The sequence below is a fragment of the Protopterus annectens genome, chromosome 6.part0 (genome assembly GCF_019279795.1).
Source record: "Protopterus annectens isolate FY-2018-M chromosome 6.part0, PAN1.0, whole genome shotgun sequence".
Classification (NCBI taxonomy): domain Eukaryota; kingdom Metazoa; phylum Chordata; order Ceratodontiformes; family Protopteridae; genus Protopterus; species Protopterus annectens.
In genome coordinates, this window is record NC_056737.1 from 928447244 (window position 1) to 928475040 (window position 27797).

The window sequence follows — 27797 nt, forward strand, 5'->3', positions numbered from 1 at the left end:
AGAAAGTCTACAGGAATCCTACTCAGCCAATATCCTGAAGGAGACCTTCATGATGCCTCCTTTCTCCTTCTGACTGGTTCCTTCCATCTGACAAGATGGGTAGTCCCTCACGCATGTTGTCCAGCAGACTTGGGGAATCAGATGTAGTAGCCATTGTGCCCAGGATCTAGACAAGATTCTCCATCCACCACCAAAGAGTGATATGCTGTGGTGAAAACTGTTGTTATTGACTCTATTACTGTAACAGCTTAGCTTAAAAGGGAACCAAAGCTTCAGTCCTGAGGTTCATCCTTCTAACAGAGTCTTGATCTCTGGACCATTTTGACAGAAATATCTTTATGTCCTCTATATTTCTATCAGGGAGTTATGCAACTTATTGCGTATGCTTTGCTTCCAGATAGATCTGCAGCAGACCATAACAAAGTGCTGAATATGTTCTTGAAGGAGACTGAAAACATTCTTAAGATAAAGTCTCTGGCAATGACTATCACAATACCTTTGGATTTTATATGCATCTGGCACATAATGCTGTGGACAGTGTAGTCAGGGCTGTAGGCACTGGCATTGCCATTCAACATCAAACCTTACTTCACATGACAGAGTTTACCAAGAACTTCCAGACATTCTTCTTGAATGTCTACTCAAGTTAGAGAAAGGCTCAGAGTGAGAAGGACAGTAAGACCATAATGGTCACCGATGTCCATTTTAAAACTCCTTAACACTATTTTACAAGGAATGAGAAAGGGTCTAAGCAGCTGTAGGTTTGGTTTAAACTGGGACATTAAAAGCAAAAACAAAAATACCAACAATCTATCAGTAGCCAGAGAGGCTGTGGCTTAAACCAAAATGGATATCAGTTCAGATGCAGTAACCCTGAACATGGCCAGGACTTTCATGGTTCTTTAGGAGGTTCATCAATCCAGCAGCAGCTCTAAGAACTTACCTGAGTGTTCCCCCTATGGAGGCAGTTGATGGGTCATTTTGGTATAGATCTACTTGCATGTATTCTTGTAATGCAGAACAGGTGGCCTTCTTCCTCCTCTTCCAGCTATCCCAACCTGTCAGGAGAAGACAGCAAAACTGGAAATGCTCAAACTCCTAGAATAACATGCCATCAAGAGGTCCCACAAGATGAAAACAAATAAAGATATTATTTTAGATTCTTATTGGTACCACAGACAATTAAACTGTCATGCTCATGCTAAATATAAATGGCCCAACTCAGTTAATCCCAAAGACTATATTCTGGATGATCTTGGTGATGATAACTCTTTTTTGCCTCCAAAAGGAAAATGAATGTACTCATTCAAACTCCAAGATATATGCCTGCATATAAAAATTGATATGAAGTCTATGAGGTTTTTGCAGTTCTGGTTAGGAGCCTGTCACTGTCACAGCCTTCCCTTTTGGCCTAACCTCTTCCCCATGGTGTTCACCAAATGTATGATTGTTGTAGAAGCTCACCTGAAACTTCAAAATTCTAAAATGATCCCTTACTTGGATGACTATTTCCTAGCTGTTCCAGTCCTTGGACATTGTGATGAATGCTGCAAAGCAGATGGAGCTGTCACAGTCAAGAGTCATTCTAGGATTCTCTGCAGATACTCTTTCTTGCCAAATACATTTTCTGTAAGACAGGATCACTCCATTATAATGGACAGTATCTCTGACTCTGTCTTTCTCTCTCTCTCTCTCCCTCTTGGTGTTTTTGAACATTGCTATCACCATATACACAAACAACATGGCAATTATATGGTACCTAAACAAATAAGAAAGAACTCATTTATTTCCTATATGCTGGGAAACCAACAAAGTATGAAACTGGGTTATGCCTTTTGGTCACTTTAATGATAGCAACCTATACTCCACTGGAGGCCAACTCATTAATGTAGATGCTAAACCATTGATTTTTGATTCCATGAGTCATCCCTAAACATGTCAGTGGTGTGCAGTCTATTCTATCAGTTGGGCAGAATTTGGATCTACTTGCATTTCTATCCAACACAAGATGAAGCAACTTATTTTTCCTAATACCACTAGTAAGGGGCACTTCATGAATAGCCTGGTGGCTCTCAAGACTTCTGCATTCCCCTCCTCCCTTTCCACTAGTCCCAATTTTTTTTTTTTTTTTTTTTTTTTTTGGAAAGAGGAATCTGTAGATATCTGATAGCCTCTGTTTAGCTTCATAAACTTATTTCTGTATAATATAGCCTCACTTTTTGGACAAACCAATATGAATGACTGTATCTAAAATCTTTTTCTCACCCATTTGGAAAGCCTGACCCAGACATTTTGTTCCTACATTTAAATGCCTCATCTTTTTTTTTCTTTTGTTCTTTTGATGGCCAGCGTTGTAGCTTACCCCTTAGCATCATGCTGAACATTGTTTCCACCCATAGATGATCTGCTGGGAGGATGTAGGAATACAAATGGCTTTGTTTCTCAGTTTGGTATTAATTTAGATGTTTGAATCCCTTCATTGTTCCATTGTCTTTTGATTGGAGTACTTAACCTATATTTCTGACAAAGGCTTGAATTCCACCTTGAATATTAAAGTCCATCTTTCAGTGATATCTCATTTTTTATCAAAGGACATTTGACTGTTCTCTGGCTTGCCTTAAGGATTGTAAAGCTTTTCTTATTGGAAAGTTCAAATTAGACCTTCATTCAAGGACCCATTATTACCTTGAGATTCAGTTTCCTTCTGGAAAAGCGTATCCTCCCTGTTTGAAGCCACTGATAGGGCAGAGATCTCATGTAATGACCACTAAACATTATTTTAGTAGATATTATGTCTGCTACATGAATAAATGAAATCCAGGCTTTTTGCATAGCTCCTCATTACCCAATCTTTCACAGTGTCCATGCAAACAAATGCAATGTTTATGTAAAAATTATCAACGGTAAGTCCTCCCTACACAAGTGGCATAAAGGGATAAAGTTCTGACTACCTCCCAGGTGACCTAAATTCACTTAGCAGCCTGGGGACTTGATGGCACAAGCAGGGAGGATGGTAATGCCCATCCTGAGAGGGTGAGAGGGAAAGTGATTCTGATGACAGAGCCTTGGCAGGATAGTGTTGGCCAATCATTATGCAGGGAAATAGTACTGTTAAGTAGTGGGTATGACCACCCAAGCAGGTAACTGTTGCCCCTATTAGTACATGTAAGGGAGTGTCCATGCATGGAGTAGGTGGCTTACGTAGCAGCACTTGCAGTGATGCAATTGGTCAATTCACCATGGGGCAGCAAGGTTATGCTGTAAGGTTAGAAATATCTCTCATTACTGAGATGCTGGTGAGACCATCATGGCTGCCTGGATGACTATCCCCACCCCCCCTAGACAGATATACCTGATCAATGGGAGGTTTGATGGTCAGAAAGGATGTGGGCAAAATAAAACATATAGCCACCGAGCCTAACCTAAAACAATCTATCATCACTATGCCTGCCATTTTTCAGAGTACTCTAACAAAGATTATATCGTGTTTAAATTAAATGCTCATAGCCAATTAAGATTCTGTTTAGACAAAACCAAATGGCCAAGAAAGTTATTTGCCTGCTAATATCCCTGGCAAAATAAGGTATCTAAAATATGTTACTTTATCTTGGTGGATGTTTCAGCATGTACAGTTTGGTTATGGAAAGTGTGATAGACCTTTACTTGGCAATCTTGGCAATCATACATCTCATTCTGATAGAGCAATGGTCTCTTTCCAGACCTTTTTCAAAAATGTTCCTTTGAGTGAAATTTGTTTGGCTGTGACATAGATGTTTCTGTTCATTTTGTGGTTCCCATGTCCAAGTTTGCATTTGAGGCTTCTGTTATCCATAAAATATTTCTATGATGTGACACAGAAATTTGAACTAGGAACTTTTTCTTACTGTTGGACAAGATAGAAAAGATCAATGCAGGCGTGGAAGTTCTATATCTGACATGACATTAGCTCTGGTGATCTGTGTCCATCTTTTTCATCATACCCACCCTACATCCCTCTGACAAAAAAGCCTGTGAGAGGACTGTTTATTCCTTATCTGTCTGAGTTATGTTGACTTAGAGACATTTCTTCCTTACTGGCAGTAGCACTGTCAGTCTGGGAACCTGAAGGGAAGCAACGCATTATGACATATGTGGAATTGGAGACCTGAGAAACTCTTTGTACCAAACTAATTTTAGCTTGCAGCTAAAGTCCTGTAGGTGATGAGATTGGATCATTCTGATTTATCCATTGTAGTATGTACATAATCTTTATGTGACTTGTACACTATGATAGCAGTTATTATTGATGACTGCAGCATTCATAGTGTTCTGAAGTGACTTCTTAATACAGTGCATAGTGCATTCTTAAGCACTTTAAATTGCAGTTTCCCTAAGGAAAACTGATTGTGAGATGCACATAATGGAAATTTGATGGAGAAAAAAACTGTCAAAGCTGGCAGCTGGAGCTAAAGCCCCAAAATTTCAGACTTTCATAAAGTTATGTGTTTTACCTGCACAATGGCAGAAAAAGTTACTGTGGAATATTATTTAGTTACCACATATAAGCTAGCAGAAAATAATAAAATAATGTTATTGCTCAGCAAATGTGGATGCTGATAGAGAGTGCTTATTGCAAGCAGATCTTTTGAATTCAGTTTTTCAAAGCAAAGGAGGCAGACATATATCCATAAGTGAAAATCATGATTGCTTAAGCAAATTGCATTAGCAGCAGCTATGCTTAAGGTCCCCCACCTTGAAATGTATGTGATCTAAAGTTTTGAAAGTTTTGGAATTCATTGATACATTTTGTGATGGATTCTTCTGAAGTATGCACAGTCTTTGAATCATTTAATGTGAGCTATTGTTAGCCATATGAAAAACTGATTACAGTGTTAAGTTTCCAAGAATAGAAGCAAAAAGAGGAAACAATTCAGCTTCTGACTTTACTGTCATAGCATATCTCATCTCACACACCCATACAATTTAGATGTGCAAACTTCATTTTTGTAAGCACAGTACTTACTAAGGGAGCTGCTGAAAGCAATAAACCTACATGTGACAGTGTGAGGTATTGACATCTGTGCCAGAGTAGGGCAGTGCATGTGTAACATATGCAAGCATAGTTAACTGAGTTTTATAGCTGATTTTGTGTCATTTGACTGTCACCCTGACTTGTACAGATGGCTTGTGTTAAAAATCTATCAACACTGTTATTATAACTGATAAATGTACACATTTAAACAAATAATTCTGGAAGGGAAGAGAAGAAGTTTTTGAATTTGTTCTATGGCTTTCAAATACTGCAACAGATCTTAGCAAAGCTCTTAGTTTGTATTGTACCAGAGTCAGGTGATCAAATGTGATGTCATTCTATAATCAGCACTGAGAAGACGGAACTCTCACAGCAGTTTGTTTTGTTTAGTTTTGTTTTCTTTGGAACCTGATACAAAAATCTGTGACAGTTATCACAGACAGTTAGTTAGCTGAGTTCAGTTCAGTTTTAGTTTGAAGCTCATCGCCTTGCCTTGTGGAAGTAAGCATCTCAGCATTTAATATTGCCTTTCTGTATTAATTAAGTTAGCTAGGAAACAGTTATTCTTTTAGACTGTCAGAAACAGTCAGGAAATACAGTGAGATTAGTTAAGTATTGTTTTTTCAACATCTGTTTGAGTCTGTCCAACTGTGTTATTTTTATTTCTCCTGTGACTGAAACTCTGGCGTTTATTTTACTTAGATATTTAGTATTCTCATGTTTTCTATTTTATTATTTATTATTAAACATTTTTATGCTTTTCGTTGTTGCTGGTGTTTTAGAGAATACTTTTAACATCTTGAGAGTCATGTGCTTATTTTAGTGACACCATGGCCACTCTGAAAAGCCTTGCTGCTTTGATTACATTCTACCATTTATATTAGTATTGCTTTTACTCAGTATAATTGGATACCCTTATAAGAGCTTGAGAGTGGTTGACTGGTGGCAGTGCAGTTACCTTAAAGTCTGGACAGAAGGAGTATAGCTAGTAAATCTGTGCCAGCCTTTCCTAAGAGTGTGTGTGTGTGTGTGTGTGTGTGTGTGTGTGTGTGTGTGTGTGTGTGTGTGTGTGTGTGCGTGTGTGCGTGTGTGTGTGTGTGTGTGTGTGTGTGCGCCCGCGTGTCTCTGTGTGTGTGAATCAAATACCCAGGTATGGGTGTGTCAGCTACTTGGAACTGGGACAGAGTTCTCCAAAATGAGTCTTGTTTTGGATCTGGGGAGACAGAGAGTCCAATCCCAGGTCTGGAGTGTGTTGCCTGTGTGCTCTTGGGGAAAACTGTGCTTGATGCAGAGAGCTGCATCTGAAAATACTGTGTACATCCATTCCTATTTTTAGTGACCATCTCTCACCCATGTCAGTGGTGAGGATTGAGACTCCTTGATTATTAGCCCAGGGTAGAGAGACCATCACACTACAATCCTATTAAGAACTAAAAAGTGAAAAGTTAAGGCTAAACGTTTTTGCTTATTAGAGCATAAACTTAAAAGTTAGCCAGCATTTTGATAAGTTCATAGGTTCGTAGGTGTGTACCCTTGATAAGTGTAAACAGGATCTTGGGAGATGAAACATTTACAAGCAGGGGCCTGGAAGATGAACCATTTAGCAGCTGCTGGTGTCAAACCTAGGATGAACTTACTGTTACCCATCCAATTGTCAGTGTTACACTCAAATTGAGTTAGGGAGGAACTCTGCTTCATATGGATGGGGAGCCTTTTCCAGAGAAGGGGCAGTCTCTGTGATACATCCCTATCTTTCCAACAGGTCATATGTATATCACAGACAAGGTTTAAGTTTTTAAAATAATTAATTCTGGTGCTGTTTGTTTTGTGGATATGCAGGAGGTCCATCAGGATCTGGTCTGACAATACCTTATATGCCAGGCATAGATCTTTCCTCAACAGCCTGTAGAAGACAGAATGGAAGGGTAGGGTTTTGAGGTGGTCTGCACAGGACATATTACTTACTCCTTGTATTCTTTTTGTGAGTAACCTCTGTGGAAATTTCAGTTGTTGGATGTGCCTGGTTAAGTACATACCAAATGGGACATTGTATTCAGTAATATGTCTGATGTATACCTCTCAACTGTACAGATTTTTTTCAGAATGTCCAGATTTTTACCTCACATTTTTGGTCCATTTTTCATAAAATTGTGGTTTTCTGGAAAATTTTTGGTGAATAATTGAAGATTGAAGCCAGCAAATAATGACAGATATTTGAAATTCAGACTTCATACACTTTAGAAAATTCATGTTAATGCAAAAGCTGTTATTGTATCATCTTTCTAAGCTTGTAAGAGCAATATTTAAAAATTGTCCCTAATTTTGGTCCTTTGTCCCCCTATTATTTATGGCTTTGTCCAGATTTTTTGTTCTAAGAGGTTGAGTGGTACAATCTGATGAATGCTGAATACAGTGAAACAATGACTTCCTTGGATCTATATGCCGTACCTTTATTTATAAGTTGTACAACACAGAATGATTTCTTCATTACTGTAGACATGTGGTGGTAAAAATCTAGATTACTGTTTATGTGTGTCCCTTAGTCCCAATTACTGGCTTGACTCTTAAGGGTGTGTCGTCAATATGATAGTTACCAGGGGTGGATGACTCCCCAAAGCATACTATTATGCATTTCTCGACATTCTTTTTTAGTCTATGACTCTTGACAGAAGTTCTTTGTGTCAGCTGCTCCTGGACAACATTAGAGTCATTGGGGGATTCTATGACTGCACCTAATTTGCCATCACCTGCAAATTTAGTCAGGTAGAGGCCCTTGACATTGACCTAGCTTCAAAGAAGTAAATGCCAAAAGGGAGCAGTCCCAGGACTGATTCCCTGAGGGACTCCACTTGTGACTGGCCTCTTTGTAGAGGTGGACTCCCCAGTTCTAACTTCCTGAGTCCTGTCAGTAAGGCAGCTGTCTATCCACCGGGTGGCATAAGGGTTCATCCCTAACTCTTGAGTTTGTCAACAATGCCAGAGTGAGGTATTGTGTCAAATGCCTTGGCCAGGTCAAGGTAGGCAGTGTGAACCATTTTGCCCTTGTTCATTGTTTTGGTGACCTTCTCAAAGACGTTCACCAGGTTGATTAGGCAGGACCTTCCCTTAATGAAATCAAATTGGGTTAAGTCCAGTGTATGGAGGATTCCTACACCATCATTGATAATTTCCAAGATAATTCTTCCCATGGCTTTGCATATGACACTGTTAAGAGTTATGGGTCTGTAGTTCCAGTGTCTGTAGGTGACCCACCTTTGTGCAGAGGGATGTCTGTTGCTGTTCTCCATTCATGAAGTGCACAGCCTGTTTGGAGGCTCCAACTCATTAGCAATTCCAGAGGATCTGATAGGTCATACTACATTCTTTTAAGAAGGCAGGGATATTGTCTGGGGCCATTGATGTAGTGATCTTTGCCTTAGAGAGATCATTGAGGACCTGTTCCCTAGTGATAGCAGGGGGAGTTATATTAGATGGTATTTCTTGAGAGGAGGTTGAGGGGGAGAGAAGGGTAAAGTTGGAGCTGAATTTGTCTGCCAGTAGGTTTGCTTATCTTCTGACTCAGTATAGGCGGCTCCATTAACATGTTCTGCACACAATTGTGTATTGCCTTTGAGATTGCGGAACTAGCTGAAGAATGCCTAGTGGTGATCTTTGGTCTGTGAGGCCAAATTTACCTAAAATTTGCCTTTGGAAGACTTTATTTTATCCTGTTGAGTTGTTTGTTTAGTTTTGTGAAAGTGCTTTTATTCTGTTGGGTGCTATACCTCCTAATTTTTGCTCTGATTTTCTTCCTCCTGTTATACAGCCTATGGATGTTGTGATTCCACCAGTGATTCCATGGTTTTAAAATTAAAGTTTACACCTTTTAAGCCATCATCTATGAACACAAGTGGCACTTGCAGCATTCTACATAAAATGCATTTATTTGGTATATGTTAAACTCAGACAGCTGTTTTTAACTAGTAAAGAGTTAGGTCAACAAAGGTACATTTTTGCAGGCCATCACTAGAGAAAATGTGCTTCAGTGATTCATTTCCTAGTACTTTTTATTTCTGAGAAACACTCAGGCAAACTACCTGCAGAGAAAGCACAATAAATATAGTTAAGTGGATTCCTCACTACAATAGGATCATAGCTGATTACTAGGCTGATGGCCCCAGGGGGCCTTTTTAAGGCTATCCATGCTTCACTGTTTGGTGCCCAATAACAGCAAGGTACTAAACATGACATTAGAATTATGCACAGCATTCAAAATGAAAATATACTCCCCGATAGTACACATTAAGTACATTGCTACTTAATGAGCCATTGAAACTTGAAATCACCTTTATTGATACGTGGTTTGATTAAATGACTAGCTGATGCATTTGTACATGTACCACTTGCCACACTAAAACAAGGTAGCCACACAAACATGCACAGTCACATGGAAGTACTTTAATTCTGACTGAACTGAACACTGAAGATAATAATTATAGCTGACTACCTGTGGTGACATTTCATAAAGTTATTTATTTATAATGCTGCACAACATGCCAAGGAAAGATTTTCCCAATAATTAAACAATAATCATAACATTGGGCCTCTTCTACTGTTCCACTGATCCTCATCAACACTTACCTCCTTTGGCTAATGCCCTAATTAGCACTAGACATGAGAGAATGCAGGGGGGGAGGGGTCTGTCTTCAGAAGTGGGTGTGCATTATTCGCACAATAACACACACCCTGTGGAGCATTATTGCCTACTTAATATGCCTTCACTGGTTCCTATTGCACACTGATCCTTAAAGTGTCAGTGGGCATGTAATGAGGGTTGAGGGCTAAACAAAATAAAACCCATTGCTCTTTATGGATGATGGTACTAGTCTCTGATGATCAGCTTTATAACCTGGGAGGATTGAATGAGCTGTTAGGTTCTTGCCTCCCAAGGGAATAAGTGGGGTAATAGAGCAAGTGGAGGGTGCATTTGAAGGTTATAAAGATAGAAGAAAAATTAGAAAAGCAAAAAAAAAAAAAAATCAAGCACTTAATTGATGTACAGGTAGATCACTTTATCTGGTATTCACCTAATTCTCCTGTAACCCATTCATAAACCCAGATCAGGGTTGACAGACAGTTTCTTTTTTGGAAATAAGCCCATGTTGACCTCTGTCCAAGTTATCGATTTTCTTCAGAAAATTAAAGTCTGTCCTTCATTTTTTTTTTCTCCATGGCTTTCACTGCTGTTGGTGTTAGGGTGACAGACCTATAATAAACAGGATTCATTCTGTACTGCCCATTATAAGCTCGGCACAACTGTAGAATTCTGTTTCTTACATACTTGTATAGTAACACAAGTAATTTGTTAAATATGTCTATCAGTGGTTGCAACAGCATACCATCCAGATTCTTGAGGATTCATGAAGGAAATCAGATGGAACTTATTTCATATCCTTAATTTCATCAAACAGTTGCTTCTGTGACTTTTTCTCTCTTAGAGAAACATATTCCCTTTCTCACTGTCTAGCCTCATGTCCACCCGTTGTCTTCCTGGTTCTGCCCTATTGGTCTTCTAGTGTGCTACCTTCCTTCAGTTTGTAATATGAAGACAAATACATATTTCTCTGCTTGATTTTTCTCCTCTGTGGCTTTCCTCCCATTTTACTGAACTTGTCAAGGCCTGTCTTCCTTTCTCCTTCTTTTTGCATGGTACATAAAAAGCATTTGCATTCATTTCTTTAATTTTTTGCTCCCCCTTGCCTATGGAACTTCTTTGCTTTTTTGGGGTTTCTTTTTGCCTTTTTTATTAGTCACTTTTTAAAATCCCAAGAATGCACGTTTGAAGCATTCCACTGGTTATGCTACTGCCTTAGTTTGACTCCATTTCTCTAACTCCTCTTTAATCTCTCCAGTCCACCAGCCCTACATAATCTGGTTCCCTGAAAATTCATGCCAACATTTTTGTCTTAGGTCTCTTACTTTTTCCTTCTGTTTTAAATGTCACAGTGGCATAATCACTCTATGCTAACAGTGACCTCACTTGAACATGTCTAATTTCCCTCCATCTTGATTAGGGCCACTTCAATATTTTAATTTTTCTGGTACAGTCCCTAGGGTGACAAAGTGATACAGAGATTAGAACTAAAGTGCCTTCTCTGGAGAGTCTGTGTGTTCTCTCTGAGCATGTTTGGGTTTTGCCAGGTGTTTGATTGATTAGGGCCACTTCAATATTTTAGTTTTTCTGGTACAGTCCCTAGGGTGACAAAGTGATACAGAGATTAGAACTGTTGACTGCTAGCTATTAGTTCTTAGATTATGTTCTTAGCTAAAGTGCCTTCTCTGGGGAGTCTGTGTGTTCTCTCTGAGCATGTTTGGGTTTTGCCAGGTGTTTGATTTTTTTCTGCGACTCAGATATGTGCTTTTAAGCAAATTAGTAATCTAAACTGCCAATAGTTATATGTGCTGCACTGGACTGAATGTATGTGTGTGTATTGTGATTGCTGCCTTGTTCACTATCAGAGAGTGATTAACAACTGGTTCACTATCTTATACCCAATGTACTCTGGAAGAGGCTTCTCTTCCCTTATAATGCTTAACAGAATATGACAATTATTAGAGGGTCAAGTAAACACATGAATGAATGAATTTTACAGTTTTGTATCGGGTTATTGAATGTTTTATCCAACAAAATCACTGGAACCACCACGATGAGTAAAACAGTAGTTTAATGTAAAAAAGAACAAGCGCTTTCACGCACTCAAACAAGTGCGCTTCATCAGGTTACATTATACAAAGTTAGCCCTACTCCTTATATACACAAGATACGCCCTAATTAGTAACTAATTAGTGCAAACCAAACAATTCATATCATCTCCATAAAAACCTGAGCACATTTAGAAGATCACATTATGTTTGTGCAACATTGAGCATATATAAAAAAACCCTCAAAAAATTTTTTAGTCAACCATCATATATTACATACTTTAGAGTTGACGTTAAAAGCTAATCTATATACAAATAAATACATAACAGGCGCTATTTCCTATCATAGGTAAATTAAGTTACAAATGCTTCCCAACCAGTGGGGCTCAATCTAAAGCAAAAATAGGAAGAAAAAGAGAAAACTAACGTTATAACCCAGAAAAATAAAACTCCTTATCACGTATTCATAAAATTCCAACTTTTTTATCACACAGAAGAAACACAAGGGGACAATATATGTATTTCTTAAAATGTTTGTACATGCAGGTGTACATAACATCACTAGCATATACTGAACGAAGCATGGCCACATATGTGAGCTGAGAGATGGAAGGTGGATGGAAAAGACAAAAAGGGGGGGGAGGAGGACGTGGGGGAGAGGGAAAGAATGGGGAAAGAGGGAATGGAGGCTGGGAGAGGCCATCATTGTTGGTCACAAAAGTGCTGGTCTAATGCTAAGTGCCGAGTTCAAGCCAGGTTCTAAGTGCGCCCTAAGAGTTAAAATCCACTTTAATGATTAGTGATTGAATGTTTTATGAGCTAAGAATATACTAGTGCTCTTTCCCTATCAGTGGTGGAGCGTGGCATCTCACAGGCTGCACTTGGTGGATTTTGATCATCCATAAGTAAATCATTTTTCACTTGATAACACACTCCCCTACTTTCCCTTGCAGTCTTTCATCCTCTTGCTTCATGTATCAGGGTGCTGATACACTGTTTCATCCATCATCATGGTCCCTTCTTTCATATTAATTTTGGGGTCAGACCCTCACCACTCATTCACCTCTTTCATACTTTGATGTTTCACTTTCTCTTCTACCTTACATTTTATTAATTTTGTTACATAAATAGCCACTCCAGCATCTTTTCTGTGATTCCCAAGTTCATACCACTCTAATATACATCCTTATGAGGAACATGTCTCATTCTGAGTCTTAAAATGTTTCTGTGTTTAATGTCGCTCTACATTGAAAGTATTTGACTTACATTTGTTCAGAAGTTTTAACCAGTATCCATGGTAAATAATGCTGAAATATTAAATTATATTAGTTAATTCATTTGTTAATTAAAAAGCCCATTTTAACTATGAAAATAATTAATAACCATGTCATGAGCTTCCTACCTGAAGTTGTTGATGAATGTTCTGCAGTTTAGCCATTTGTTTCACATTGTGAGAGGTAATATTGAACATTTTGGGGATATACAGCTGACAGCTATGTCTAAATTACCTGTATTCCAACACTTCTCTTGTGACTGGGCCATGTTTCAGTGATCGTAGCAATTCCAGCCTTCCCACCTGCAGTACTGCTAGCATTTCCCACATCTTTTTTCTCAAAGTCCTTATATAGATGAATGATATTGTCAAACATATTTAAGTAATTTTTCTTTGTTGGTGTCATTGCTGTTATGTCTATATACTGTATCCTTAAATCTAAAACCAAAAGCAAACTCAATGGGATATTGGTAGACACATAAACAAAGCTATAACATTAGTGGCTTGTACTTAAAATGTGCTTCTCCAATATATTGATACTTGATAGTCATAGATATGCCATTATCCAGCTGCTGAAGGAGCGGTAATGTTACTAAACTCAAAAGGCTCAATAGGTTTTATGAACAGTTTGCTAATAGTGATCAAACTTGCACTGTTACCAGATTTGCACTTTAATGCACCTATGCACTTAAATGCAATACTGCCAGTTATTGTTGTCTTGTAGTCATGTGTTTTAACTTACTCATGAACTTATAACTTTTATGAAGAAGTCTTATGAAAAAGGCAAAAGTGTTTAAAAGCTGTTCCTGTTTGAACAACAGAAGTTTGTTTTGTCTTGACCAGCATCCCTCAAGTTAGTTTTTAGTTTTATTTTAAGTTGCATAATTTGCACCGTGATACTTATCTTTTATCCTTTGCATCTCTATGTACCTACTCGAATACTTGCTTCTACGTTGAATTCCCACTCACCTTGCATTCTAGTTTTAAGGACACAGTTGTGGAGACATTTATCGCTAACCCACCTTTGGCCACTGATATTCAATCTAGACTACTGTGTCCATCTCTTTCCTTTATTTACCATCTTGTTTAGGACCATGTGTTGTGTTTTATTCTCATTGTTGTGCACAGCTATAATTAATGGTGCAGCATAAATACATCTGATTCTGCCTTCAGTACAGAAAATTCTTTATCTTGCCAGTAGATGCATTAATAATGATTTATGTCTGAGATTAATCAATAAATATTAGTGACCTTATCTGGTTCATGGCACTTTTCTAAACTAGGAAGTACTAAACATGCTTTACATCAAACATGATGGTTGAAAGTATGTTCAGTTACTAAAATAAAATTAGTTTTGTGAGAGACAAGTCCCTTTCCCCTATTTCGAAGGCTGAAGCCCCTCAATTAATATACTCAGCCCTGGGAATGCTAGACATTAAGAGTATAAAGAAGTACTATTTGCAGAAACCCCTATTAAATAAATGTTGTCTTCAGTTTCCTATCTAAAAATTACAAATTATAAATAATGAACTAGAGAAATTAGAAGTCACTGACCCTGTATCTCACTCTATGCAAAGAAAACAATTCTTACTGCAAGATCTAGCCCAGTCAAATCTCCGCTTCTGGATTTGTACCAAAATTTACTTTACAGGTTTTGTAGCTATAGCTGTCTGTTAGCATGTTAGCATGTTAGTTGATTATCTTTGATTTTACAAGCATTTCCTTCTGTGCAAAGTTCAAATCCTAAGAAGTGTAACACTAATTATATCCCAAGAAATTATTTTAGGAATTCATAGAATACAGTAACAACTGAGAGACAGAATTTCAGATAGCTTTTAACATTTGTTAATTGAATGCTTTAATGCTTAAATCTCATTATTTTGGTTATTTTCATTTATTTTTCATTTCATATACAATAGTAGCCTCTTTTTTCAGGTCTTTGGGAACACTGTGTTACATACACATGTAATGATGAATTGTTGCCTCTCCCACTGTAGGTGGCATAGTTCACTCACACTTGGATGCACAAAGGGCATTGAGATCTCCCTGGTCAAAACTAGAGAGGCCACTACTTGTGCCATGGGCAGAGAAGCAGGGCTGCTTGGGGGAAATACCTTTTTAGAAAGTAAGGGGATGCTCTCCACAGACTGCCTCAGTGCATATGTCTTGCAGGATGTGAGCATGCTTAGGGCCAGAGCAAAAAAATGAAGAAATATTCAGACCGCCTTATGGCTACCATAGTGAAGACCCTTCTTAGTTGGCTTTCACCTGGTGAAGGAAGCAATGAGCTGTTAGTTTTTTTGCATAACAATTTTTTGAAAATATTGTATTTGCCAACAACTGGGGCTTATTTTTAAATCAAGAACAGTAGCACAAAAATCTGTTTGTCTGTCATCTAGGCTGTAAAATGTCTTGCACTTATTAGTACTGAAGAAATATGTGTGAGAAAATTCGGAGGTAAGTGACGCAAAGCAGCAATTAGTTTAATGTTTCTTTCTTTCTTTCTTTTTTGTTGCATAGTATCCCTATCGAGAATCGGACAGCAAGATTGTATTACATTTGATATACATTACAATGAATACACTAAATGCTCAGTATCACAGCTGCAAACCTCATGCCACAGCAGGACCTCTGTACAGTGACAACAGTAATATCAGCAGATACAGTGAAAAAGAAAAAGGTACTTTGTCCACGTGAACTGTTAATGTTGAATGTACTGCAGTGTTATTATACTGTGTTACATTTTATGTGGCATGCCACTTCTCATTCAGACTATCTTTTGTAAAAAAATTAAGCATACATAAGCCTTTCAGATTTACTGTTTTTATGGATATACTTATTGATATTTGACAAGTAAATGGACAGTTGTGGCTATTCAATGGCATAGAACAAAAGGAGTTCTAGACATAGATAAGCAAAGAGAAGACTAAAATGTTAAAGAGAAATGAGGAGCTGTTATGCTTATAGATGAAGGAAGAAAAATATAAAGCAGACTTGTACCTCTTGTGTATCTTAGGCTCATACATCCATAGGTAGTTGCTATGGATGTAATCCAGGAGACTGCTGAGTAGTCAAGTTGACTTTTTCCAATTGCTTCAGAGCAAACTGTGGTTAAGTGTCTTGCTGTGAGTCTTACAGTAGACAGATTGAGGCCTAGAGATTCAAACCCTGGATGCTAGAAAGCAGCTTCTTAACAGTTCATAGCCTTAATCATTTGCAATAGCTGTAAGGCAGAAACAGATCGAGCATGCAGGAATCAAACCTAGATACTTCTGTCTAGTGCACAGCCACTACAAAATGACTGCTCAAAGACACAACTCCCTTCTGGGGAACCAAAATACCTGATTTCCACATGACAAGCTGACACGCTTGTCGCTATCCTAATGAGAAAGACAAACAAAGGAAATTTTTGCTCTTTCTTCACCAGTCTTTGAATGCCATGAGTAGAATGCAACATTAATAATTTGCTTCAAGAAATGTAACATAAGACACAACTAGTTTATTGAACTGTCTTAGGGGAAGGAATATGAAGTTGCCAGTTAGACTTGAGGAATTACATCAAGAAGTCCTTCATGAGGTAGAGCTGATGATGGCAGACCTTTTCCTTCAACTCCAGCAGCTGGTCATAATTTGCAGACATTATTCCTATGGACTGGCATATGACTGATTATTTGCTGCTGTATAGGAGTAAAAGGTAGAAGACTTGGGCAGTAATACCAGCAACACACTGTTCATCGTACATTCAACTATAAGACTGAATGAAAATACCATTAAAGACCTTTGTGGACATAAAGCAGATCATACTTTCTGAGAACATGTACTACAAACCTGAAGACAATTTTTTTGTAACCTGAAAAGAATTATTGTCAAAAGAGATATATAGTTCTTCACCAAAGTGTCTCAGACATCATTCCAGATATGGAAATGGATGTCCTTCCATATTAGCAACGGCTTTGACATCAGTTACATCTGGTGTATGGACAAGAGTTCTTGTAAGAACAAATATAAAGAAAATACATGTTGTGAAAATGCTTATAGAGTGATGCGAAGTTAGGTGCCTGTGGTGAGGATGGTTGAACAGTATAGTACCTTGTTGAATAGTATGAGGTGATCTACTTTTCAGTATGCTAAGTTACACGGCAGAAAGGTTTGCAGTACAGTTCTCTTCTTTAGATGAGTCGTTGTTAGAAGTGAAGACTGGCGACATGAAATGTAATGTAGAAACTTGTGTGAACCAGTGTAGTTAACGAAACAGAGTTCTACTAAAAGCTGAAAGTTCACACAAATAGTAAAAACAATTAAAAAGGCAGTAATCAGTGGATATGGTGCCAGTTTTAATGTCACATTGTGTGAAAGAACCTTGAGTGTCTTCATTCACTAAAAAAAAAATAAAACTTGCTCCCTAATGAATAAAGGGTTTCCTGACCTAGTAGGATTTTTTTTGTGTAGTCAGCATCAGAGTTCCTTGTTGCAACAGATAGAAACAAAGTGCAGAAGATTATTGGGACCCTTGTGATGGAACCGAGATTAATGTCTGCTACTGTGGAACCGAGATTAATGTCTGCTACTGTGGATTATTTACATTAACAGAGGTGGCACCGGTAAACAAATCCAGCAAAGGAAAAGCTGCAAGGAAAAAGTAGATAGCATTTGCTTCTGTGTTTTTATTATTATTTTCCTACCATTTTCTTAATTTCTTTAAAATAAAATGTGTTTTTCAAAAGGAGCAAAGAACTGCATTCATGAAGGACAAGTAAGCATTTAATGAAAGGTGAAAATGTAAGGGCAGGGATATGCAGATTTACCACTGACATATAGAATCACTTCATTTAAAGATACTATGAAAACAATATATATATATATATATATATATATATATATATATATATATATATATATATATATATATACATGCATGTAGATATGCATACATAGTATATGCTATCAATATAAAATTACTCATGTCAAGCATCTATTAAATATATTATCAGTAGAAACTAGTTAACATAAAATCAATATAAGGTCCATATACCAAATATAAGGACTACTAGTTTGTATTACATTATGTCAATATATCAATAAAGGGTATGAACATAATAACATGATGATTATCTGTTATTCAATATAGTTAAGCAACCTATATTCCAAGTACATATTATCAACAGATTACACTTAAGATGAATATTAAGCCTATATACTACATATAACAAGTGCAATCTGCGCTGCTTTATGTCGTACTCATATCACATAAAATCCTCTTGCTATATTATTCCTCTCCTTGTTCTCCATTGTTTACACAGTTGATATTCATCACTGGGACATATTATTAGCAATAACTAACCTATACTTGCAAGAGTAGTAACTATTACAATAGGAATGCTCAGTATAAACAGCATAAACAACAAATACACCTCCTTAGAAGTTTGGATAACAAATCATAACCCAACAATTTTAGCCATTACTGAATTTTGAGTAAAAAAGAACCACTGCACCTCAGATTTCATTGAATACAAGTACAACTCCTTCTTTAACACCTACACTAAGTGTACACCATTCTGAGTGAATAGACAACACAAACGTAACTCCCACCTTCTTCCTCCTAATTTTAGTTTTTTGTACTTATTTTCTTGCAACCTTAAATACTGTGGGGGATTCAAAAAGGTTGCAATAATGTGTAGACTATGTCTACGTTTAGTATAGTCTTTCTAAATGAATAGACAGCACAACAAATATGGTAGGGATATTTGTGAATACAGCTCGTGTACACTTAGTGTAGGCATTCATGAATCCAGCCTACAGTCTTCTGTACAGTCATTCGGTCATTGTCATTCTGAAGTTACATAACTCACTCAATTCCTGCCTTCACTTAAACCTCAGAAAACACACTCCTCTCTAATAAACTTCTACTATAGACACTAATCCTAACTGCTGTTGGTCCAGAAAGTGATGAGTAAATTTAAAATAGCTGTACTTTACATACGTTTCCAGAATACTCCTACCTTATGTATCCAACACCTCTTCCATTAAAAAGCCATAACTCTGAGCTCCTCATACTCCACAACCTAAACTTCCACTAGTGGTCACACATGGAGATGGGCTAATGAAGTTTACTTTCTAACTAGCTTGTCTTGCCCCATTCCACAAAATGATAGTTTAATTACATCAAAGACATCCTTTGAAGCAGTTCTTCATGACTCAAGTTAATAACCATTTCCAAAGTGAAAGGCTTCACATTTACAAGATTAGACACTTCTGGATACAGAAAGTGTTGCTACTCACCTCAACAAGAGAAATTCTCCATATTAGGCTTCACCCATCATGGTCTGGGAACCTATTAAGACAAAAAAACAGAAAGAAATGTGGCTAACAATTTACAGGAGATATTAAATCAATAAGACAAACATTAGAAGCACTAATTAAAATGATTCAGACTACAGGTTTAGACATCACCCATATGAAGTCTACAACCTCAAATCCTAAAACACAGCTAAATCATATACAGTCACCACTAGTGGTACAGCAAAAGGAAATAACATCAAATAAAAAAAAGTTCAACAGATAAAAGTGAGTGCTGTATAACTTAATAATAGTCACCACTTCCTAGACTCCAGAATTCATGATCTTGAAAACTGTGTAAGGAGGAGCAACATCCATAAAGTTTTGTGGCTACCACACCCTTATATGAAAAAATACTGTGCCCATTAGTTGTTGTTGCTCTGTCCAGCAGGAGACACAGAGATGACCATCTCTCTCCAATTGCTGCAGAATATTTTGAGTTTACCAGAGAACATGGAAGGCGATGATCCAAGGACCGTTGTTATCAATAAACTTCATAAAGTACTGGAAAGTCAGTTCAAGCATATAACTGAGAGGACACACATGTCTCTTACACACAATTCTTGTTACCCAAGGCAGTTTATATTCAAATACCTCGATTATGTGGACAAGGAAAATATTTTGAATAAAGTGAGGGAGTTGGATCTTAACCTTAAAATGGCAAGAGTGCAGGTCCAAGGGGTTCCAGACTGTAGTAAAACCCTGATGTTCTTCGTGTTTCACTGCTGCAGTCATTACATTTGGGTTATTTGTTTGCAGGTTGCCCTCAGTTGGCCTGATTAACAAAGTCTTGGGTCCTGCGTCGGTCGCTGTCGTGTCTTCTATGACGTCAGGTCATCAGGGGTATAAAACATGCAGCCGATGCCATTACATCAGTCTTTCTTGCCGTGTGGTGCCAGAAGCAGAAGCAGTTTGCAAGTGCCGGTTGGCTGACTCCTGAAATTTTCATTTTCGAGTTTCAGAACCGAAGTCTTCAACTAAAGCTAAGTGCCCCATTGGGGAAACTTTTTCCTGCTCCTTACCAATGTCAGTAAAAGTTAATAATTGCATTACTTGTGGAAAGCAAATGCCTCATAAAGATTTTAATTCGTACTGTATTCCTTGCCTAGGCCCTGACGATGACGTACCTTGCTGTCAGTTTTATGCTTTAGTTAATCAGCACACTATCTGTCGTCTGTATATTTTCACCTCTAAATATTTCGGTTCTCGGTTTAATTATCTAGATATGTCATCGGTTAGCCATCCAACTACTGGGATTCCGAAAAAACGCAAAGATAAAGACAGAGACAGGCCGCCGAGGTCCAAAACTGCCGACGACACTTCTCCTAAGCCAGTCGCCAGTTCACCGGTACTCAGTGAGGCGCTTTTGCAGCCCCTGATACCTGCTACTTCTGATTCTCAGGCCTCTACTGAGGGTTCCACTTCATATCACCGAATTATCATTTCATCGTATTTCAAATCATCGAAACCAAATCGTCGAAAACTCATTTAGTTGAAAACTCATATAATCGAACCTCAAATCATTGGAAACTATAAAGCAGCTAGAAATAACATCCCAGACACTGTTTACTATGTTTATGCACGGGGGCAAGCCCCCCTGCACCCACCACACCCCTGTAAATTAAATATACCAACTCCAGGGTTGCACTACAGTGGGGTAGGAAATTACCTTTTTCCCCCACTGTAGTGCGACCTTGGAGTTGGTATATTTAAGTTACGGGGAGTGTGGGGGGTGCAGAGGGGCTTGCCCCCCCCCTTTATAAACGTAGTAAAAACTCTGTGGGATGTTATTTCTAGCTGCTTTATAGTTTTCAATGATTTGAGATTTGATCATATGAGTTTTCAACTAAATGGGTTTCCGATGATTTGGTCTCAATGATTTGAAATTCGATGAAATGATAATTCGATGATATGAAGTGGAACCCTACTGAGACCCATTCGGAGTCCGGTATGCCATGAGATGCTTCAACTATGGAACTCGCAGATGTCTCTACCTTGGATGGGTCTGGAGCAGCTGTGCAGGTACCGGCTTCTGAGGGTGTATTCAAGCCTATGGACTTGCATATTAAATCAACTCCTCCTTCATTACTTAGGCCTATATCTCGATCCATGTCTAAAAAACTGACACTCAGGCCTCTATGCCTGAAAAACAAATGATAAGAATGGCTGAAGTTCTAATAACTCTAATTAGGGGTAGCCAAAACCCCCTTACCTAGGACTGAGGTTGATTATGAATCTTCTGATCAGGATTCTGTTTTTTCTGACTCTTCTGATGATCTGGATTTGTCCTTACCTACTTATGAAGATTCTGATGCAGAGGACTCCATTCCCCTCTTCTTCCCTTCCTGAGGATGTTTCTTTTGGGGACTTTTGGGGAAACCTTACATACTCTAAGGGAGCAAAAGCCAGGATTTTTCTGATTCAAAAAAGAGGCTTAGGAATTTCCTTCTCCTATCTCAGCATAGGCCTTTAGCTATTCTTCCTGTACTAGACATTGTCGATGATGCTTTTTTGGAATCTAGTTTGGCCCCTGATTCCCTGCCTCCTGCTTCCAGTAAACCTGACAGATACTACAGGGTCCCTGAGTCCCACAAGTTCCTTTTTAAAAATCCTACTGCAGATCTAGAGACTATTTCACAGGGGCACAAGGGCGTTAAGGCTTCTACTGCTAAAATTCCTACCCCTTCTGATAGAGACTCCAGGGCACTGAATAGATGGGGGTAAGAAGATTTACACTTCTGCAACCTTGGCCAATAGGGCTTTAAACTGCCAGTTTCATATGTTAAAATATCAGCAACATGTTATTGGACTGCTTAAACAGAAAATTATGTTGATTCCTGACTGTGTGGAAAATAAAGAAATACAGGAGTTAATGCATTCTGCCGAACAAGTTGGAAAACATACTTTGCAATGTGGTTTTGATTCATTAGAGGCCTCTTGCAGGGCTGCTGCTACTGGGTCTGTGCTCAGAAGGCATGCTTGGCTTAAGGAGCAATCTTTGCCTGATCATGTTAAGGCTAAATTGTTGGATGCTCCTTTAAATCAGGACCGCCTGTTTGGCAACAAAGATGAGGAAGTTCTTAAAAAGATGGAAGATAAAGCTAAATCTATGCAGACTGTTAAAGATGTTTTACAAGTTCAGCCTCCTAGATTTAATAGGCACTGGCCCTCTAAGAATTGGTCCTTTCTCGCCCCTTCTAGGTCTTCTCAAGCCAAGCCCAGACACAGCAAATCTCCCAGGTTTCAGTCCCAGGGGACTTACAGAACTAAGCAGTGGGGGGGCCTCCACTTCCAAGTCTGGGAATAATAAGACACCCCCTATGGTAAACTGTCTCAATGACTTCCTTTTAAAATTTCCAAGCACTTATCAACTGACTGCCCCTTTGGGGGGAAAGATTGCTCTTCATGCAAAGAATTGGGAACTCATTACCCAGTTCAAATGGGTTTTAAATATAGTGTAATCCAAAATTAGGCACCGGAGACCAGCAGTTCCAACACACAAGTGATTTATGTTCAAACACAGCAAAAGGAACACACATCCACAAATAACATAACACTGATAAAAACACTTCCCCTTATGTTTCGTCTCATAGAACTTCATCAGATGGGCAAAAACCTCATAGTTACCTAGTTAAATAACTTTTCCTGTTTGAATAGACCAATGAAATCAGTGAGTCAATTAGTTACCAAGCTACAGAAAGAGTGGATTCTAAACTGCATGTGACAGTCTTACTAGTCTAGCACCATCTGGTGGACAAATAATAAAACACATGAAAATGTATATAAAATCAAGAATTCACTTAAATAAATAAACCAGGATAAAATAACATGAATATACATAAAAATGTAAAAAAATGTAACATTTTCCCAATTTTGTAGACTTGAGTTTGAGTACAGGTTTTATAGACACCATATAGATTCCCTTCGCAGAGACTTCCCTTACTATGGAACAGGGTCCCGATCTACATAAGACAGAGCCCCTCGCTATCACTCTTCAGGAGGAACCTTGATGAGTGGATCGGTAACAGAAAGTTCACACCGGGGATCACACCAACAGTACTACTAGATAGGGGCCAAGGGTACTAGCTGCTAGTACAAGGGTCTAGGGAACTACTAAAGGGGCGGTGAATACCGCACAACGTGGCTGGGCTAATATATGCCTTTGGGCAAATAGCCCAGTACCAACCTATGAACCTATATCATTAAGTCCTGAATTGTTGCAAGCATCCAGGACTAATTGCCAGTATAGTTCCCTGTATTCGAGTCTGGTCTCCCATGGCCCACCCCTGGGGTCTTTAGGGACCACCTCTATCACGGAAAATTGATACTCTGCTTTCGGACATGCCTGAAGTATCTTGGTAACTAATTGAATCACTGATTTCATTGGTCTATTCAAACAGGAAAAGTTATTTAACTTGGTAACTATGAGGTTTTTGCCCATCTGATGAAGTTCTTTGAGACGAAAACGTAAGGGGAAGTGTTTTTATCAGCGTTTATGTTATTTATGGATGTGCGTTCCTTTTGCTGTGCTTGAACATTAAATCACTTGTGTGTCGGAACTGCTGGTCACCGGTGCCTAATTTTGGATTGTTAGTTACGTTTTGGGCACTTTTACCACATCTTTGCTGTTTTAAATATAGTGTCCCAGGGATACAGATTTCACTTCCACATGTTGCCAACACCAAGTGGGTGGCTGGACCTACCCCCAAATCAATGGGCAGAGGCCCAAAAACAAGTACTTTCTCTCTTAAGCATGGGGACTATTCTACTGGTACCAAAAGAGGAAAAGGGACAAGGTTTCTACTTGAGACATTTCCTGGTACCCAGAAAAGACAATTCATGGCATCCTACCCTGGACCTGTCTACTCTAAACACCTTTTTGGAGATTCCAAAATTCAAGATGCTGACTCTTCACCAATTACTTCCTGTGCTAGGCAAAGATGTCTGGTTGGCAACACTAGATTTAAAAGAAGCATACCTGCACATCCCAATCGGGGAATCTTTCAGAAGATACCTACACTTCAAAGCAGGCTACACACACTATCAGTTCTCTGCACTGCCCTTTGGCTTATCTACTGTGCCCAGGGTATTCACAAAGTGCCTAGCTCCAGTTATTGCATTTTGCAGGCAAAAAATTATTCAAATATACCCATACCTGGACGATTGTCTAATTCAGGCAGAAAGCCAGGACATACTTTTGAATCATTTGGCCTTTGTAAAAAGGGTTCTAACTTGTCTGGGGTACACCATAAATTAAAAGAAATCACACCTGGTACCCTGTCAACAAATTATATTCCTGGGAGCAAGCTTGAATACAACTTCCCAGATGGCTTACCTCATGCCAGAAAAGCAAATTCATTTGACAACCTACTTCAAACAAGTGGCCACAAAAACCCTGCTATCTGCAAGACAAATACTGCAAGCCTTGGGGTTCATGGCCTCCTGCATTCTTCTAATTCCATATGCAAGACTGCATATGAGGAAACTACAGTGGTATCTAAAAAGCCTATGGTGTCAACATTCTCTAGACCTAGAAACAATGATTCTTATCATACCTTGCCTACGCCTAGAGTTCCTTTGGTGGGCAGAGGCCTGCCACCAAAACAAGGGACTGCCTTTCACACCACCCCTGCCACCCAAACCCTAACAACAGATGCATCAGACTATGCATGGGGGGCTCACCTGGCAGGGAAGTGCATTCAGGGAAAATGGAACTCAAGTCAAATGCACCTGCATATCAATCAAAAAGAAATGTTAGCTGTACAGAATGCTCTAACAGCCTTCAAGGACCACATTCTTCCAGGACAACTAATGGTAAAGATGGACAACACCACTGTTATGTGGAACATAAACAAGCAGGGGTGGGTACACATTCTTACCCCCTCTGCAGACTAGCCATGGCATTGTAGAACACAGCCTTGAGCTACCAAGTGCACCTACAAGCTCAATTCCTGCCAGGAAAAGTAAATACACTGGAAGACAGACTAAGCAGAAACCTCATGGACCCACATGAGTGGAAACTGGAACCAAGGATTTTCAACATGTTGACAAGAAAATGGGGGAGCCCCGATATAGACCTGTTTGCCTCTCCCCAGAACTACCAATTGGACAAATTTTGCACAAGGACTCCCCACAAACAAGCCTGGAAAGTGGATGCTCTGTCCTTCAGCTGGAAAAACCTATCAGTCTATGCCTTCCCCCCTCTGCCTCTGCTTTCCAAAGTACTACTAAAAATCAAACAGGACAAACCAAGGATAATTTTGATTGCTCCAGACTGGCAGCGCCAACACTGGTACCCCCTCCTGCACAGTGTGTCATGGTTATCTCCATGGCACCTGCCTCAGACTCCTTCCCTGCTGTCTCAGCAGGAGAACCAGATTCTGCACCCTCAGTTTCCAGTACTGAACCTTGCAGCCTGGCTAATTACTTAATCGCTCCTTTACCATCCCTCAGCAACCTTGTGATGGATATCATTTTAGAGGCAAGGAGGCGTAGTACTAGAAAATTTTATGCTGAAAAATGGAAAAGATTCTGTGCCTGGAACCAATCTCAAGGGATGAGCACAGCAGCACCCAATTTACCTCAGATTTTACAATACTTAACTGAGATGCTTCGCAAGGGCCTGTCTTTTTCTTCCATTTAAATCCATGCCTCAACCATTTCAGCTCATTATAACACAGAACCTCCCCTCTTCTCTCATCCACTGCTCAAGCAGTTACTCAGAGGGGCCAAAATTTGAGACCATCTAGGAGAGCTCCAACCCCAGCCTGGGACCTTAACTTTGTCTTGGAAAAACTCACTCTACCTCCTTTCAAGTCAGCTGCTACTGCAGACTTAAAATGTCTTTCTTGGAAAACAGCTTTCCTTTAAGCAATCACTTCAGCTAGAAGGGTATCTGAATTACAGGCCCTTATGGCAGTGGAGCCTTTCATCATCTTTCATGCGGACAGGGTGTCCCTCAGAACCAATCCATCCTTCATGCCCAAGGTGGTATCCAGTGTTGCTCTTAATCAGTCCATTCATTTGCCAACCTTCTTTCCCAATCCACAGAATAAAGGGGAACAGATACTGCATTCTTTAGATGTGCACAGACAATTTAGATTCTACTTGGACAGGACTAAACCTCAAAGGAAATCTGAACAACTGCTGGTGGCATTTGCTGCAGGGGCAGAGGGGAAGGCTATTTCAAAGCAAACCATTTCTAAATGGATAAGCCATTGCATTCATTTCTGCTATAAGCACCATGGAAAACCTATCCCCCAGGGGATCAGACCTCACTCCACCAGAGCTGGATCTACCTCTACAGCCTTTTTTAGAAGCATCCCTACCAGGGAAATCCTAGAAGCTGCTACCTGGAGTTCTGTACATACTTTCACCAAGCATTATCATTTGCCAATTTTCTCTAAATCCAGAGCTGGCTTTGCCACTGCAGTCTTGCAGGGCCTTATAGCTGGCCCTAATGCTATCTAAATTCCTCCTCCCAACCATAGCTTTAGGAATCTACCCAAATGTAATGACTGCAATAATGAAACATGAAGAACATAGTACAGTTGTGTACACTTACCATAAATGTAGATGTTCGAGTGTATTCACTGTTGCAGCCCTGGTTACCCTCCCTCCAGCCCCCTAACGTCTTTTGGCTATACCTCTACCTTCCTTTACTATGCTTAAAAGCCTTTTTGGTGTGTTTACTTTTTTGTTGGAGGTATATATTTGTGCTTTTATGTTTAATTGCTTCCCATTGGGGGGCACCTGACATCTGGGGCAAAAAAAAAATTGATGTAATGGTGTCGGCTGCATGTTTTATACCCCTGATGACCTAACGTCATGGAAGAAGGGACAGCAACTGATGTAGTATCCAAGACTTTGTTAATCAGGCAGACTGAGGACAACCTGCAAGCAGGTAGCCCAAATGTAATGAGTGCAACAGAGAATACACTCGAACATCTGCATTTATGGTAAGTGTACACAACTGTAGTTTTCTCAAATGAAAGGCCTTAGTCCCTTGTCTACTTTCATTCCGCATTAGGGGTTATTCAGTCCATCTAAAATTTCCTGAAAAGTTGAGTACATCAAAAGGTGGTCACAATTACTATTTTTCTTCCATAGAGAAAATAGATCAGCCATTGGTGGCCAGACCAGAATTAAAAAAATATATTCTTGGAAATTAATGCCACAATTAAAAAGATGGATCTAATCTCCCCAGGCACTAAAACGAGAAAACGTACACAGACCCCTTCTGTCACAAAAGATGGTCCTAGGGTGAAAGACTACAATAAAAGTAATGCAAGACCAGACAGAGGAGTTGGTTAGGATTGTTAAGCAATGGCAGTAATCTCAACAGCAAACAGACATGTGCTCTCATCAGCTAAGATCAACATACAACCAAAATTGTCATTTTTTTGTAGTTCTGTTTGCCTCCAAATCACCTTGCAGGAATACAAATTAACAAGGAACTTAGTTGTTTGGTATTTGTTGTTTGTTGTTTAATCTGTA

General features: G+C 39.0%; 1 protein-coding gene across 1 annotated transcript in view; it reads left to right on the top strand.

The window, feature by feature from the left end:
- UNC79 (unc-79 homolog, NALCN channel complex subunit) overlaps window positions 1–27797 on the top strand; it is a 1772232-nt gene that overhangs the window by 822879 nt on the left and 921556 nt on the right. Inside the window, exon 29 of the mRNA XM_044074575.1 lies at window positions 15486–15645. Coding sequence (XP_043930510.1) covers window positions 15486–15645 — 160 coding nt within the window. The remainder of the gene's footprint in view (window positions 1–15485; window positions 15646–27797) is intronic.